General features: G+C 39.3%; 1 protein-coding gene across 4 annotated transcripts in view; it reads right to left on the minus strand.

The window, feature by feature from the left end:
• The window catches only part of MANBA (mannosidase beta), a 135,188-nt gene that overhangs the window by 26,441 nt on the left and 90,293 nt on the right, over positions 1 to 18,454 (minus strand). For all 4 annotated transcript variants that reach the window (XM_028848647.2, XM_078002035.1, XM_001101549.5 and 1 more), the window contains 3 exons: positions 11,590 to 11,707; positions 9,563 to 9,649; positions 5,009 to 5,176 (listed from right to left, as the gene is read on the minus strand). In XM_028848647.2, the coding sequence (XP_028704480.2) occupies positions 5,009 to 5,176; positions 9,563 to 9,649; positions 11,590 to 11,707 (373 nt within the window). The remainder of the gene's footprint in view (positions 1 to 5,008; positions 5,177 to 9,562; positions 9,650 to 11,589; positions 11,708 to 18,454) is intronic.

Here is an 18,454-nt window from a genome sequence, read left to right on the forward strand (position 1 = left end):
GAAAATAATTTTCTCAAATTTTCACCATTATGTTTTACTTTTTCATGGTATATCGATCCATATTTCATTTCTTGTTTCTCTTCCATCATTTAAAAAAAAAAAATCCTTAACCCTTTCCTTTGCCAGACTCTCTGTATTCTGGTCATCTTTCTATTTTGCTTTGGTACTACAGCCAACAAACTATCTTCCACTCTTTTTTTTCTTAATCTCCCTCTACTGCCCTTTACCCTTAGATTCCTTAGGACTCCCCTTATCCTAATAAAAAGTCCCTTTGATCCCTTGTAGTCCATCAGATTTCTTTACCATCCTCTCATTCATAAACCCCTGACATTCAACTCCTGATCATGCCACTCCACTGAAATGTTTTTCAAAAATTACCCATGAACTTCTACTTACTAAATATAGCAGTTCTTTCTGTCCCCACTCATTCCCTCTTGGTGTGCAATAAATGACCCTATTTACCACCTATTATTTCTGAAGCTCTCTCCACTCCTGGCTGTTTGTTCACAATTCTTCCACATTCCAGTTTCCCCCAGCCTTCCTGATTCTTCCTTCTCCAGCTACCCTCTCATCCCCAGATGGACACTCCCTCTATCTCAGGCTTCTCCTTGTTCTATACCCTGTCCCATGGCTTCCCCTCACATGGATGTTCTGATTACTCCTTGCCCACACCTGCACACTTGACCTCATGTTCACTGCCACACTTACATTCCTGATAACCAGCTCCACATTTCTCCCTGTGTTGTCTTGCCAACATCGCAAATCCAACCTTTTAAAGCAGAATTCCTTGTTTACTAATTCCAAACTTATCTGACTATGCTCCCTTTCTTGCTGATGGTACCCAGAGTGCAGTCATCTTCAATTTCTCCCTCTCCTACCTCCCACATTCAGTCACTCTGAGGAGCAGCAACTCTACATTCAGATTTTTTTTCCATCACCTCATTTCCAATCCCACACCACTGGACTCCACTACCTATGACCTCCATGACCTTGAGGACTTCATGACTCTAAAATAAATATATCACCTACACTCCAGGGAACTTCTACAAATTAAGTAAATAAATTATAGAAAGCACTTATATAATGAATTTTTTTTAACAAATTGTTAAAGGACAGAATGTTGCTCTGCTGCCCAGGCTGGAGTGCAGTGGCACGATCATAGCTCACTGCAGCCTCGACCTCCTGGGCTCAAAATAAGCCTCCTGCCTCAGCCTCCCAAGTAACTAGGACTACAGGCACACATGCCACTATGCCCAGAGAATTTTTTAAATTTTTTTGGAGATAGGGTCTGGCTACATCACCCAGGCTAGTCTCAAACTCCTGGCCTCAAATGTTCCCCCTGCCTCAGCTCCCAAGTCACTGGGATTACAGGTATAAGACACCACATCCAGCTTTAATTTAATATATTAATATATAATAATATTAATTAATATAATAATTATAATTCACATATTGATCCCTGACATCTCAGTAACTTGGAGTTTTCGTTATTATAACTGGTTTCCTTGTCTAGGACCTCTCACCTCCCTAATATTTGCTAGTAAAGTTATCTTCCATAACATGCACCAGATAAAGTTCCTCCTCTCCTGCAAAATGTCCACTGGCTTCCCACTGTCTACTGAATAAGCTCAACTCCATAATATGATTTAAAGTCCCTCTATGGTCTGCTTCCAGTCTTTACTACCTTCCACTCTCCCACAGGAATCCAGGAGTCCCTTGCTCTTAGCCACCAGGCACTGCTTGCCGCTCATTATACATACCACCTACTTTCACATCTTTTTACCTTTATTTACATTGTTTTCATGACCTAAAGCACTACTAGACAACACTTTGCCTCAAAATTCTCCACCTGTAAGGTTTGGCTTGAATGTAAACTTTTACTTGAAAGCCTTTTTAGATTCTTTCAGTTAAAATTAATGGTTCTGCCACAACAGTTCCCAGCATTATGAAGCTACATTCTTTATAGCACTTTTTTCACTGCCCAAGGTCTGATAATTTTTTCCCTGCTTCCCTTTCACAGCAGACTGTAAGCTCCACACGGATAAGAGTGGCCCCACAGCATCGGGGATGAGGCTTTGCACTTGGTAATAGGTACTCAGTAGATGTTGGGTGAATTTAAAAATATTAAAAAGTATGATGAAATTATAGGTGATATTAAATGTTTAAAAATATTTTTGCTACAATGGCTTTGAAGAACATTGAAGAAGAAGGCCAGTCAATTGGCCTTGATTGATCAAGCTTGACAGATTTCCTTTCATTCCTTGAGATGCTTGAGAAATTTGGTAAGCTGAGCCATGCAGTAAAATTACAAACAAGTCTCTACCTAAAAATATCTGGCTTTGATGATGCATTATAATTTCCGTCCATTTATAAATCATTTATTCTTAAGGTGTGGTTATTTGTTGCAGATCTCACAGACGATCTCTCTCTAAGTCATGACCTTAAACACTTATTTGGACCAGGAAATACCACAAGGTGATCCAACAGAATGGCCATTAAAAAAAGCAAGTGCAGTAGGAAACCAATCATTACAGCCAATTTATAGATGAATCAATTTATGCTGCTTTACCTTTTTATGATGCCTAATACTTTGATGGAAATTAAAAGCAGTAGTGATTATGTAACATTTAATACTGTTCATCTTCAAAAAATTTTGCAAACATCAGTTACTGCTCACAGCTCATTTTAAGATAAGTAAGTCCCTAAAGAGAAAGGCATATCTCCATTTCACAGGTGAAAAAGAAATGGCCCAAAGAAGCTAATTTTTTAAAGCTTAAGAAAGTAGTGTTGAAATTAATGATCAAAATGTGTAAGTGTCTGAAGACCTACCTTGTTGAACAAAACCAACAAGGATGATGATGATGATGGCTAGTCTTAATTAAAAGGTTACTGTGGGCCAGGTGCAGTGGCTCACGCCTGTAATCTCAGCACTTTGGGAGGCCGAGGTGGGTGGATCAGGAGGTCAGGAGATCGAGATCATCCTGGCCAACATGGTGAAACCCCATCTCTACTAAAAATACAAAAATTAGCTGGGCATGGTGGCACATGCCCGTAATACCAGGTGCTCAGGGGGCTGAGGCAGGAGACTTGCTTGAACCCGGAAGGCAGAGGTTGCGATGAGCTGAGACCACGCCACTGCACTCCAGCCTGGCAACAGATGAGACTCCATCTCAAAAAAAAAAAAAAAAAAGTTACTGTGAACCACCATCTTCCAGTAATTCACCACAACGATGACACACAAAGGGAAAGAGGAGAGGCACCTGATATTCTCTAGGTCTTTTAGAAAATATGGAGTTGTTCCTTTGGCCATATACATGTGAATCTACAAGAAGGGTGATGCAGACATCAGGGGAATGCATCTGGTTCAAAAAGGAATACCCCACAAACATTAACATGGGAAAAACAGAGGAGTCTACTGTGCTAGCCAGCAGGCTGTTGGCACTGTTGTAAACCAACAAGTTAAGTGCAAGATTGTTGCCAAGAGAATTAATGTGTTGAGCATATTAAGCACTCTAGGAGCCAAGATAGCTCCCCAAAACTTGAGAAGGAAAGAAAGGAAAAGAAAAAGAAGGAAGCCAAAGAGAAAGGAGCCTGAGTTCAATGGAAGCACAGCTGGCTCCACCCAGAGAAGTGCACTGTGAGAACCAATGGAACAGAGCCTGAGCTTCTAGAACCTGTTCCCTATGAATGCATGGCATAACAGGTGTTTAAAAAATAAAAGAGCTCTGGATTGTAAAAATATTTCTTTTCATTAAGCAGAAATGTGATGTCCCCTCCCCCAAAGAAATATTTTAACTTAAAAAAAAAAAGGGTTACTATGTGTCAGACTGAGTCATGTACCTTCCATCCATTATCTCGCTTAGTCCGCATAACAACTCTTCAAAGTTAGCTCCTATTTTTAACCTAACTTTATAGATGGGAAAAGGAAGATGAAGTAACTTGCCCAAGATTACATAGATAGGAAGTGGCCCAGCCAGGATTTCAAAGCATGAGTACTTAACCACTATGCTATAAAATGAAAATCCTCAGAAATTATAAATCCATCAGACATGAAAAACATAATACCAATATTGTGAATAAAAAGATTATAAAATAAGTGTTCTGTAAATATTCTTTAAAACTTGTACCATCACATTTTGTGAATAGAAAAATTATTCATGACGCATCACTTAGTATATCAGGTAAGTTATACAATTGAACCCACATTTTTTATGAATTCTCAATGAAGTTTCTTCTCATAAATGGAATAGCACCTTCAACTGGGCATGTTTAGGTGCTAATATCACATACTATTTTAAAAAACAGATGCCTTTTCAAATTGCTTCCGGATATACCCAGATATTTAAAACATCTATTTACAGGCACAACAGTGTAAAGATAACAAGATTATTAAATCACATGTTAAACAAAGTTTTTCAAAAGTTAAAACTTTTGAAGGCATTACTGAAAAAAAAATGCTTTTTCTCACAAAAAGGCCAATTTATATGAACATATGTCTGTATAATATGCCAATGAGACAAAGAGTGTTGCAAAGGGAATCACTACAGAGCAAGGGCCATACGGTGGGGTTGGAGACCAGCTCTCTCATCTCTCTTTGTCCCTTAAATCACATACCAGGATATTCACATGTGATATATACCAAATTCTACTTTAACACATATGATTACAGAATTGTAGCAGTGGCATATCAATAATCATCTAATCTAGAGATTCTAAGGGCTTTCTGGGATCCACGGATGGACTCCAAGGAGCATGTGACAACCTAGCATTGTAAGCACTGCATTGGTGTATGTGTGGAGAGCGACACAGATAAGTTCATCCTCCAAGAAGTCCACAGCCCATAAATCCTTTCATCTGCTGCTGCACTACAATGGGATACTCTGTAATCAAACGATACTGTTGAAGACAGCCCTAAAAAGGGGCATAAAACATACTATACCAGTATTCAAACTTATCCATTTTAAAGATACATTCTTAAATTCCACTGCATTAAAAAATCATTACTTACTGCCAATACGAGCTCTCTGATGTTTTTCACATAGAGTGTCACATAGTCCTTGATGTAGATTGGCCGGTCAGTGATACTGATATGGTACCAATTCATCATCAGCGCCTCCTCATTTTCATTATTGCCACTCCATATGATGATAGAAGGATGAGATTTCAGTCTCTTGATCTGAAAATTAAGAAAATATAAAATGATTTTCAAAGAGTTAACATAAGAAACTCAGAGCTATAATTACTCATAAAATTAGAGCCCTTGCATTTTTGCACATAAATTCTTATGTGCCAAAAACCTAATTTGAAAATGGCTAGTCATGTTAGCTATAGAAATACATTTTAAGAAATCGCTGAGATTCTTTTTAACTAGATTTTTTTTTTTTTTTTTTTTTTTGAGACGGAGTCTGGCTCTGTTGCCCAGGCTGGAGTGCAGTGGCCGGATCTCAGCTCACTGCAAACCCCGCCTCCCGGGTTCACGCCATTCTCCTGCCTCAGCCTCCCGAGTAGCTGGGAGTACAGGCGCCCGCCATCTCGCCCGGCTACTTTTTTTTGTATTTTAGTAGAGACGGGGTTTCACCATGTTAGCCAGGATGGTCTCGATCTCCTGGCCTCGTGATCTGCCCGTCTCGGCCTCCCAAAGTGCTGGGATTACAGGCTTGAGCCACCGCGCCCGGCCTCTTTTTAACCAGATTTTATAAACACTGATACATAGGGTTTCTCTTCTCTGCTATACAAAAACTGAAGATAATATAACCCCTTTTTTAGAAAGAGAAAGAAAAAGGGAACGAATAAACTCATCATTACGTGGATTGCCACAAAGAAAACTTCCAGGAAATACAAAAGGCAGGAGACATTATATTTTGGGGATTGGTTCTTAACAGCAAATTGGAGTTCTGTGTGAACAAACAAATGAGGCAAAGCAATCACTACAACTGAAGGAGGGACAGAGGTTCCTGTGCAGGCTCCACCAAGATCAGAAAACCAGAAGGAGAACTAGAGAAGGTTTTACAAAGCAAGTGAGTACTAGAGGTATGCTGGCAGTTAAAGACAAATATGGAATGCTCTAAAGGAAAACAGATGAGGGCAATCAGGGTGATGTCTCCTGAAATAACTATCAATGTCATGTCCTGAGAAATCAACTAACATTAAGTTACTGAACATGTTTAAATATAAAAGGGAAAATTGGAGAATCCACTGCAAAACTGTGCCACATGAGGCCTGCATAAACTGAGCTCATCTGGGTTGGCCCTACATAAAGGCAAAAGGATCCACTTGTGTTATGTTTGCACTGGACAGACTCAGACATGTCCCTTCTTCTAACACACTAGGACATGTGCTCCAGTAGAGAGCAATTCAATTCCTCTGAGAATGGCAGAGTGAATCAATGGTCAAGAAAAATTCTTTTAGAACATGTTTTGGCAATGTTACCTCATTGATATTTATAGGTTCACTTTCACTGTCATGCGTGATTACACTGATGGCCCCCCACTGATGCTCTCAATGTGTTCTCCATTCGAGAAGCTCAGAAACTCATATAGAGGAAATAGAGATGCACTGAAGGTATATTAAAGAGATATGCTTCATTTTTTTTAAAAAAAAAGTAAGTCTTGTGTTTTCTCAGCCAGCCATATGAACACTATTTCTTTTTTTGTCTTTGTAAATGCCCAAGAAAGGGACAGCTGCTACTAACTGTGACTGACATATTTATGCTACTGATGAAAATACAAATATAAATCCTTAAGTGGCAAAAAGCTTCAGTGACACCGTGTTACACACAACCTTTAAGCTGACTTAGAGTTTTATGGTAAGCTTTACTTTAAAATTTTAACAAACTCTGCATGAAATGGCTCTCCTTGTCTTTAATAATGCATCAAAGCACTGAAGATACATAGATGTTTTAATTATTTATATGAAAGAAAACTAAAAATAAAATTGAAATGTTTGCAACCTGTGTAACTATAATTAATATGTTTAAAGTTATTCATTCATCCACTCATCTATCCACTTCGTAAATAATCCACAGAGTAGGGACGCAGAGGGGAATGAGCCCTAGGACTCAGGGAGATGACAGTCTTGCAGAGGTGACAAATCTTTGAACAAGTAATTCAAAGTGTGATGTGTGTCTCAAAAGGCAAAAGGTTTTTCCCATGCTTAAGGTAAGAGGGGCCAAAGGAGAACAAAGGAGGTGGCCCACAAGGGCAGTGAACAGGGAAGATGTTCCAGGACATAGACAGCAAGACGGAGATGGTTCCTGAACAGGAGCAGACACCAGCTGGACAGGGTCCCACACAAGAGGATCTTATACCTTATCCAGAGGGCAAGAAGCCACCTCAGGGGAGCTGTTGGCAAGGGAAGGCGTTTGATTGTACTTTTCAAACCTTTTATTTTAAAATGAAACACAGTTACAGAAAACAAATTATGATATGATGAATTATTATAAGGCAATCACTCTTGTAGCCACCACCCAGTGCAGCCACACCGGAAGCCATCCATGTGCCTCTTCCTAATCACAGCCCCTTCCTCCTTCCAAAAGTAACCACTATCTCGAGTTTTATAGTGTTATAGAAATCGCTTCCTTGCATTTCTGTATGGTTTTTCACAAAATATACATCTGTAGACACTATGTTATGAACTCTAGATTTTAACACACTTGATGGATTCAATTCATTGACGTCCTTATCCTTATTGAATCTCAAATTGTCCACCTTTCGGTTGCTCAGAGTCTCTCAAAAATCCTTTTGACATAACTTCGATAGCTTCCTTGTTATCTGCATGTTGAGATATTCCAGGATCAGGGTTCGGAGCAGGAATGTGGTATGACTTAAAATGTGTCAGTGGAAGATGACTTTGGCAGCTCTGTTGAGTATGCACATATTGAAAGAGACCAATACTATGTTTGAGGACAGGGAAAAATAAGATTTGAACTAGAGTAGTAAGTATGGGGATAAGAAAGTAAATACAAATACAAGTAACATTGGTATCAAAAAATTGTCTCAATTTTAAAACCAGGTGGATGTGGGAGGTGAGGAAGAAGAAAGTATCAATGACTTTCATATTTCCTGCTAAAAAGAAAAATCTTGAAAGAGTGCATTGGGTAAAAGATAGTAGATGTACTCTGAAGACATGCTAAGTTAGTGGGACAGCTGGTATTACTTGTTATTTCTTTTGTACTGCATGCCTTACATGTATTATCCTATTTAATCTTTGAAACAGTTTCACGAGGAGTGACATCATACTAGAGTTATAGATACAGAAATTGAAGCTCAAGAGGTAAAGTGACCTCCCTACGGTGGCAGACTCACCATTCAAGAAGAAATATCAAAAGATTTGTTCTTTGTATATCAACATTGCAAAAAATCTGGCAGACAGTTGGACATGTGAAATTGAAATCAAAGTCAATAATTATCCACAGTGTAGCTTCACCTGAGGTTACTGAGAAAACTGATTTGTTTCCTTCTTTAACATGTTGCAGAGCACTATAAAAACTCATATGTCTCCAGTGTCTTGTAAACGTTTTACAAAGTAGGGGTGATCTCCTGGTGCAGTGATCATTTCTAATGGATGCTAATGAATCAGTCCAATGTTTCAGTAGTATTTTACCAGCATATGATATACTCACAAGTTGGTTCCTAAACTGTATTTTGGGAGTACATCATGATTCAGAATTTTCTTGTATTGACAAGCATCCCACTCTGATTCCACATGGAAACCCATGCCATGCACTTAATATTTAGGGGAGAGGAAATATAATGCAATCTGTGTTTCAAAGCATGATCATCCCCTAAACAGACCTTGTTGCAAAAATAAGTATATTCAAAACACAGCTCATAAACCTCAGATCTGTGGCTAAAACTATCAGTTGATAATATTACATTAACACCATTGCCATTTGTAAAAAGAAGATATCCAGGATTATCTAATATATTTCCTGTGCCAGATCTGGAGTCAGCCATTTCTCTAAGAAGCTTTTCTCTTAACAGGAAAGATTACTTCAATATAAGAATATTCAACATTACAACACTGTCCATTATTTCTAGGTCTTTTCAGTAGACGGAGAAAGCATATAATCATTTCCTTGCATTTATGTATCTGTGAATATAAATATAAATGTCAATATGTAGAATCCAAAATATATCAAGGAATCAACGACCAATTTAAACTTTTCTCCTGAGCAATCCAAACAGCGGTGTTACTGTTTGCTGAGATGGAGAAAACTCCAGAAGAAGCAAGATTGTCGGGGAGCAATATGAGTTTAGTTTGTACATGTTACACTTCAGATGCCTGTTAAACCTCCAAGCAGAGGCACCAGGTAGGCAGTTGGATATAAGAAAGAGGAATTCAGAGAGAAATCAGGACTGGGGATAAATCTAGGAGTCATCAGCCAATAGATGATGGTAAAGCCATGACACTGGGTAGAATCACCTAGATGTCAATTACCTGGCTGTGTAATATTTCATGGAATGTAGTAGAGAACAAAAACCAAAATGAAGCAAGATTTAACAAGAGGCAATACTAAAACATATTATGTGTTTTATTTCTTCTTGGAAGGGTAATAACATACCTGGTAGGCAACTTCTGCTCTCACTGAATCCAGGAAGCCCTGATCAGTTGGATAAAGGGCACAGGCAAACATAAAATCCTGCCATACCTAGCAAATCAAATAAAAGGGAATGCAACACTTCCATAAGTTTTATTACACAGAAGAAAGTCGTCATTCTGAGCTCTGGGCATTACCTTTAACACAAATGAAAAATTAAGTTAGCCTGATGAGTGTGATCATTGGGGCACCATTATGTATAAAGGCACCCAGGAAAGGTATCAAAGACATTGAGACTTCCCAGCACTGCACAAAAGTGTACAGAAACCTGAGAAGAGAAAACCCTAGGCAGGTATAAAAGAAAGGGAAGACAGAAGAATTTGAAAAAGAAAAAATGTGTGAAGGGGACATAGAATGAGGCTTCCCTCCAACCCCTCCTCACTTCTAATTCATTCCAATTTTCACCAGGCATTTGGTATTAAGAGATGCACCAGACTGTTAAGAATCATACTTCATTTATAAAGGAATTAGCTTTTCATAGACAAAAGGATTACTACATGCACACTTTAGTAATGAAACTATGTAAGTCCCTTCCTAAGGAGGCCATGTGATGCAATGGTTAAGAAAACAGCCCCTGCTGGGAGCAGTGGCTCACACCTATAATCCCAGAACTCTGGGAGGCTGAGGGGGGGCGGATCACCTGAGGTCAGGAGTTTGAGACCAGCCTGGCCAAAATGGTGAAACCCTGTCTCTACTAGAAACACAAAAATTAGCCGGGCATGGTGGCACATATCTATAATCCCAGCTACTCGAGAGGCTGGGGCAGAAGAATTACTTGAACCCTGGAGGTGAAGGCTGCAGTGAACCAAGATCACACCACTGCATTCCAGCCTAGGCAGCAGAGCCAGACTCCATCTCAAAAAAAAAAAAAAAAAAAAAAAAAAGTCATAGCCCCAAAGCAGCCTGTCTGAGTCAGAATTGGATTCCACCATAAACAGGCTGTTAGAGTTTGGGTAAAATATTTAACCTCTTCATGTGTCAGTTTCTTTATCTGTAAATGAGGATAGAGAATAGTAACTACCTCATTGAATGGGCATGAAGATAAAATACGTAGAGCACTTAGAACAATGCCTGTCCTGGCACTCAGTGAATATTATATAATAATGTCATTGTCACAATGACCATCAGCATTATCAATATTACTATAATTCCTTGTCTTCTGTGGCATTCCTTATATTTTAGAACACTAATAATAGAACTAACAGAATATATTTTCTTTGCTTTATCCTCACAATTGCAAAACACGTTAAAAGTACTTAATAACAATATTAGGGCCAGGTACAGCGGCTCGTGCCTATAATCTCAGCACTTTGAGAGGCCGAGGCAGGTGGATCACCTGAGGTCAGCAGTTCAAGGCCAGCCTGGCCAACACAGTGAAACCCCATCTCTACTAAAAATACAAAAATCAGCTGGATGCTGATTTACTAAAAATACAAAATTTAGCACACGCCTGTAATCCAAGCTGCTCCGGAGGCTGAGGCAGGAGAATCGCTTGACCCCAGTATAGGGAAAGGCGCAGTGAGCTGAGATTGCACCACTGCGCTCCAGCCTGGGCAATAGAGTGAGACTCTGTCTCAAAACAAATTAAAAATAAAAAATTAGAAAAAATTTAGAAAAACAATATGAAACACACCTTTACTTAATTTCATTATTTTTCTTCTCCTTTAGGTTTTGTCAGATCTCCTTTAAGTGTTTTAAATATTTTCTTTTATTTTCTATGCATACTTAAATATCACAAAGAAAATTATTTTAAAAGTAGGTATATGTATACTGGGATATAAATAATTTACAGGATATCTATCATTTAAAAATAAATAATTATGGTAGTTGCAATCACCTGTGGCTCTGGGTTTACAAGATGCCATTTATTCCTATAGCCCCAAATGGAATATCTGGCTCTGAGACAGGGGCAATTGCATCATTCAGAACATTGGCAATCAAACTGAGGATAGAGTAACTTATCAATACATAAAATGCTATCAACTTCTCACCATTATTCCTAGTTCATCACAGAGTTCATAGAACTCATCCTGCTCATAAATTCCTCCTCCCCAAACCCGAAGAGTATTCATGTTAGCATCCACAACAGACTGTAAAAGGAGCCGTAACCTGTAGAAGACATTTTATAAACAAATCATAACTTGGAAAAAAAAACAGATAAACACATTTCTAATCTCTGTTAGAAAAAAACACTCTAAAATCATGACGGTTTGGTTATAATGTAAACTAAAGGAAGTAATATAAAATTATATACACATTAAATAACCACATAAACAAACAGAAAACTTATGGGTGATATCTTTACCTATTATATTTTACCTATTTATTTTATTATACTCTTTTTAAAATTAAATTTATGTTTTATATTTATTCCTATAAAAAATACAGTTGTAAGCCTTGAAAAGTATGCACTAATTTTATACAAACCCTCCACACTATAAAACAAAATCAAGACTTGAGTATTAGTGCCTAGCACCTGTATTTCCTATTATACAATTCCTCCAGCCCGGTATTTCTTTCTCTAGTAAATTTCCTTTATACTTTTTCCAATTCCTATTCACATTACCCTCAGGAAAATCTAGAAACTTATAGGCAGCTTGAGAGCATGCACCTTCCCTCCATCCCCACAACACTGTTCAAGCCAAATAACAGGATGGGCAGACCCAGAGCACTGAGGGCTCAGCACAGGCACCACGGCAGGCTCACCAATTGGACCAGCCGGGCTGAAGGACCACAGCCAACCCAGCCCCAGCTGGGAGGGGAGAGGAGCATTTGAAAAGGAAAAGATAGAGCCAATTATCCCGTGGCTGTGTCTGGAGAAGAATTTCATTTTCTTATGAAATCTAAAATAATATACACATTTTAAAATAAAAGAAAATTACTACAACTTTTGGAAAAAATCAGGTTTTAGTTACTGATCACATTTACATTCTAAATATCAAATGATATACTACAACGCACATTTCTACATTTGTAAATATGCTAAAATGTTATTTAATTTAGATAATAAATAAGTTTAAATGTGTTTATTTTCATTTCATAAAGTTTATTTTCAGCATCACAGAGATGTAAGTTTAGGTAAAAGTGGTTCCAAGATGGCCGAATAGGAACAGCTCCAGGCTACAGCTCCCAGCGTGAGCCACACAGAAGACGGGTGATTTCTGCATTTCCAACTGGGGTACCGAGTTCATCTCACTGGGGCGTGTTGGACAGTGGGTGTAGGAGAGTGGGTGCAGCCCACCGAACGAGAGCTGAAGGAGGGCGAGGCATCGCCTCACCCAGGAAGCAGGAAGCGCAAGGGGTAAGGGAATTCCATTTCCTAGCCAAGGGAAACCATAACAGATGGCACCTGGAAAATCAGGTCACTCCCACCCTAATACTGCACTTTTCCAAGGGTCTTAGCGAATGGCACACCAGGAGATTATACCCTGCACCTGGCTCAGAGGGTCCCATACCCAGGGGGCCTCCCTCATTGCTAACACAGCAGTCTGAGATCTAACTGCAAGGTGGCAGGCAGCAAGGCTGGGGGAGGGGCACTCACCATTGCTGAGGCTTGAGTAGGTAAACAAAGCGGCCAGAAACTCAAACTGGTGGAGCCCACCGCAGTTCAATGAGGCCTGCCTGCCTCTGTAGACTTCACCTCTGGGGACAGGGCATAGTGAAACAAAAGGCAGGAGAAATCTCTGCAGATTTAAATGTCCCTGTCTGACAGCTTTGAAGAGAACAGTGGTTCTCCCAGTAAGGAGTTTGAGATATGAGAACAGACAGACTGCCTCCTCAAGTGCGTCCCTGACCCCCGAGGAGCCTAAAAGGGAGGCACCCACCAGTAGGGGCAGACTGACACCTCACAAAGCCGCATACCCCTCTGAGACGAAGCTTCCAGAGGAACAATCAGGCAGCAACATTTGCTGTTAAGCAGTATTCACTCTTCTGCAGCCTTGGCTGCTGATATCCAGGCAAACAGGGCCTGGAGTGGACCTCAAGCAAACTCCAACAGACCTGCAGCTGAGGGTCCTGACTGTTAGAAGGAAAACTAAGAAACAGAAAGGACATCCACACCAAAACCCCATCTGTACGTCATCAAAGACCAAAAGTAGATAAAACCACAAAGATACGGAAAAAACAGAGCAGAAAAGCTGAAAATTCTAAAAATCAGAGCACCTCTCCTCCTCCAAAGGAACGCAGCTCCTTGCCAGGAATGGAACAAAGCTGGACGGAGAATGACTTTGACAAGTCCTGAGAGAAGAAGGCTTTAGACGATCAAACTTCTCCAAGCTAAAGGAGGAAGTTTGAACCCATCACAAAGAAACTAAAAACCTTGAAAAAAGATTAGACGAATGGCTAACTAGAATAACCAATGTAGAGAAATCCCTAAATGACCTGATGGAGCTGAAAACCGTGGCACAAGAACTACATGACAAATGCACAAGCTTCAGTAACCAATCTGATCAACTGGAAGAAAGGGTATCAGTGATTGAAGATCAAATGAATGAAAAGAAGCGAGATGAGAAGTTTGGAGAAAAAAGAGTAAAGAGAAACGAACAAAGTCCCCAAGAAATGTGGGACTATGTGAAAAGACCAAATCTACGTCTGATTGTTGTACCTGAAAGTGACGGGGAGAATGGAATCCAGTTGGAAAACACTCTGCAGGGTATTATCCAGGAGAACTTTTTTTTGCCTAGGCCCAACCTAGCAAGGCAGGCCAACATTCAAATTCAGGAAACACAGAGAACGCCACAAAGATACTCCTCCAGAAGAGCAACTCCAAGACACACAATTGTCAGATTCACCAAAGTTGAAATGAAGGAAAAACTGTTAAGGCCAGACAGACAGAAAGCTCGGGTTACCCACAAAGGGAAGCCCATCAGACTAACGGCAGATCTATCAGCAGAAACTCTACAAGCCAGAAGAGAGTGGGGGCCAATATTCAACATTCTTAAAGAAAAGAACTTTCAACCCAGAATTTCATATCCAGCCAAACTAAGCTTCACAAGTGAAGGAGAAATAAAATCCTTTATAGACAAGCAAATACTGAGAGATATTGTCACCACTAGGGCTGCCCTACAAGAGCTCCTGAAGGAAGCACTAAACATGGAAAGGAACAACTGGTACCAGCCACTACAAAAACATGCCAAAATGTAAAGACCATCGATGCTAGGAAGAAACTGCATCAACTAACAAGCAAAATAACCAGCTAACATCATAATGACAGGATCAAATACACATAACAATACTAACCTTAAATGTAAATGGGCTAAATGCTCCAATTAAAAGACACAGACGGGTAAACTGGATAGAGTCAAGACCCATCACAGAGCTGTATCCAGGAGACTCATCTTATGTGCAGAGACACACATAGGCTCAAAATAAACGGATGGAGGAAGATCTACCAAGCAAATGGAAAACAAAAAAGAGCACAGGTTGCAATCCTAGTCCCTGATAAAACAGACTTTTAACCAACAAATACCAAAAGAGACAAAGTAGGCCATTACATAATGGTAAAGGGATCAATTCAACAAGAAGAGCTAACTATCCTAAATATATATGTACCCAATACAGGAGCACCCAGATTCAAAAAGCAAGTCCTTAGAGACTTACAAAGAGACTTAGATTCCCACACATTAATAATGAGAGACTTTAACACTCCATTGTCAACATTAGACAGATCAACTAGACAGAAAGTTCACAAGGATATCCAGGAATTGAACTCAGCTCTGCACCAAGCAGACCTAATAGACATCTGCAGAACTCTTCACCCCAAATCAAGAGAATGTACATTCTTCTCAGCACCACATCGCACTTATTCCAAACTCGACCACATAGTTGGAAGTAAAGCACTCCTCAGCAAATGTACAAGAACAGAAATTATAACAAACTGTCTCTCAGACCACAGTGCAATCAAACTAGAACTCAGGATTAAGAAACTCAATCAAAATCACTCAACTACATGGAAGCTGAACAACCTGCTCCTGAATGACTACTGGGTACATAATGAAATGAAGGCAGAAATAAAGATGTTCTTTAAAACCAATGAGAACAAAGAGACAACATACCAGAATCTCTGGGACACATTTAAAGCAGTGTGTAGAGGGAAATTTATAGCACTAAATGCCCACAAGAGAAAGCAGGAAAGATCAAAAATTGACACCCTAACATCACAATTAAAAGAACTAGAGAAGCAGGAGCAAACACATTCAAAAGCTAGCAGAAGGCAAGAAATAACCAAGATCAGAGCAGAACTGAAGGAGATAGAGACACAAAAAACCCTCCAAAAAATCAATGAATCCAGGAGCTGGTTTTTTGAAAAGATCAACAAAATCGATAGACCGCTAGCAAGACTAATAAAGAAAAGAGAGAAGAATCAAATAGACACAATAAAAAATGATAAAGGGGATATCACCACCGTCCCCATAGAAATACAAACTACCATCAGAGAATACTGTAAACACCTCTACGCAAATAAACTAGAAAACCTAGAAGAAATGGATAAATTACTGGACACATACACTCTCCCAAGACTAAACCAGAGAGAAGTTGAATCCCTGAATAGATCAATAACAGGTTCTGAAATTGAGGCAATAATTAATAGCCTACCAACCAAAAAAAAGTCCAGAACCAGACGGACTCACAGCCGAATTCTACCAGAGGTACAAGGAGGAGCTGGTACCATTCCTTCTGAAACTATTCCAATCAATAGAAAAAGAGGGAATCCTCCCTAACTCATTTTATGAGGCCACATCATCCTGATACCAAAGCCTGGCAGAGATACAAAAAAAAAAGAGAATTTTAGACCAATATCCCTGATGAACATTGATGCAAAAATCCTCAATAAAATACTGGCAAACCGAACTCAGCAGCACATCAAAACGCTTATCCAGCATGATCAAATGGGCTTCATCCCTGAGATGCAAGGCTGGTTCAACATACGCAAATCAATAAACGTAATCCAGCATATAAACAGAACCAAAGACAAAAACCACATGATTATCTCAATAGATGCAGAAAAGGCCTATGACAAAATTCAACAGCCCTTCATGCTAAAAACTCTCAATAAATTCGGTACTGATGGAACGTATTTCAAAATAATAAGAGCTATTTATGACAAACCCACAGCCAATATCATACTGAATGGGCAAAAACTGGAAGCATTCCCTTTGAAAACTGGCACAAGACAGGGAAGCCCTCTCTCACCACTCTTATTCAACATAGTGTTGGAAGTTCTGGCTAGGGTAATCAGGCAGGAGAAAGAAATAAACGGTATTCAATTAGGAAAAGAGGAAGTCATATTGTCCTTGTTTGCAGATGACATGATTGTATATTTTGAAAACCCCATTGTCTCAGCCCAAAATCTCCTTAAGCTGATAAGCAACTTCATCAAAGTCTCAGGATACAAAATCAATGTGCAAAAATCACAAGCACTCTTATATGCAAATAACAGACAGAGAGCCAAATCATGAGTGAACTCCCATTCAAAATTGCTTCAAAGAGAATAAAATACCTAGGAATCCAACTTACAAGGGATGTGAAGGACCTCTTCAAGGAAAACTACAAACCACTGCTCAACAAAATAAAAGAGGACACAAACAAATGGAAGAATATTCCATGCTCATGGATAGGAAGAATCAATGTCGTGAAAATGTTCATACTGCCCAAGGTAATTTATAGACTCAATGCCATCCCCATTAAGCTACCAATGACTTTCTTCACAGAATTGGAAAAACCTACTTTAAAGTTCATATGGAACCAAAAAAGAGCTGGCATTGCGAAGACAATCCTAAGCAAAAAGAACAAAGCTGGAGGCATCATGCTACCTGACTTCAAACTATACTACAAGGCTACAGTAACCAAAACAGCATGGTACTGGTACCAAAACAGAGATATAGACCAATGGAACAGAACAGAGCCCTCAGAAATAATACCACACATCTACAGCCATCTGATCTTTGACAAACCTGACAAAAACAAGAAATGGGGAAAAGATTCCCTATTTAATAAATAGTGCTGGGAAAACTGGCTAGCCATATGTAGAAAGCTGAAACTGGATCCCTTCCTTACACCTTACACGAAAATTAATTCAAGATGGATTAAAGACTTAAATGTTAGACCTAAAATCATAAAAACCCTAGAAGAAAACCTAAGCAATACCATTCTGGACACAGGCATGGGCAAGGACTTCATGTCTAAAACACCAAAAGCAATGACAACAAAAGCCAAAATTGACAAATGGGATCTAATTAAACTAAAGAGCTTCTGCACAGCAAAAGAAACTACCATCAGAGTGAACAGGCAACCTACAGAATGGGAGAACGTTTTTGCAATCTACTCATCTGACAGAGGGCTAATATCCAGAACCTACAAAGAACTCAAGCAAATTTACAAGAAAAAAACAACCCCATCAAAAAGTGGGCAGAGGATATTAACAGACACATCTCAAAAGAAGACATTTATGCAGCCAACAGACACATGAAAAAATGCTCATCATTACTGGTCATCAGAGAAATGCAAATCAAAACCACGATGAGATACCATCTCACACCAGTTAGAATGGCAATCATTAAAAAGTCAGGAAACAACAGGTGCTGGAGAGGATGTGGAGAAATAGGAACACTTTTACACTGTTGGTGGGACTGTAAACTAGTTCAACTATTGTGGAAGACACTGTGGCAATTCCTCAAGGATCTAGAACTAGAAATACCATTTGACCCAGTCATCCCATTACTGGGTATATACCCAGAGGATTATAAATCATGCTGCTGTAAAGACACATGCACACGTATGTTTATTGCGGCACTATTCACAATAGCAGAGACTTGGAACCAACCCAAATGTCCATCAATGACAGACTGGATTAAGAAA

This window comes from Macaca mulatta, chromosome 5 (genome assembly GCF_049350105.2).
Source record: "Macaca mulatta isolate MMU2019108-1 chromosome 5, T2T-MMU8v2.0, whole genome shotgun sequence".
Taxonomy (NCBI): Eukaryota; Metazoa; Chordata; class Mammalia; order Primates; family Cercopithecidae; genus Macaca; species Macaca mulatta.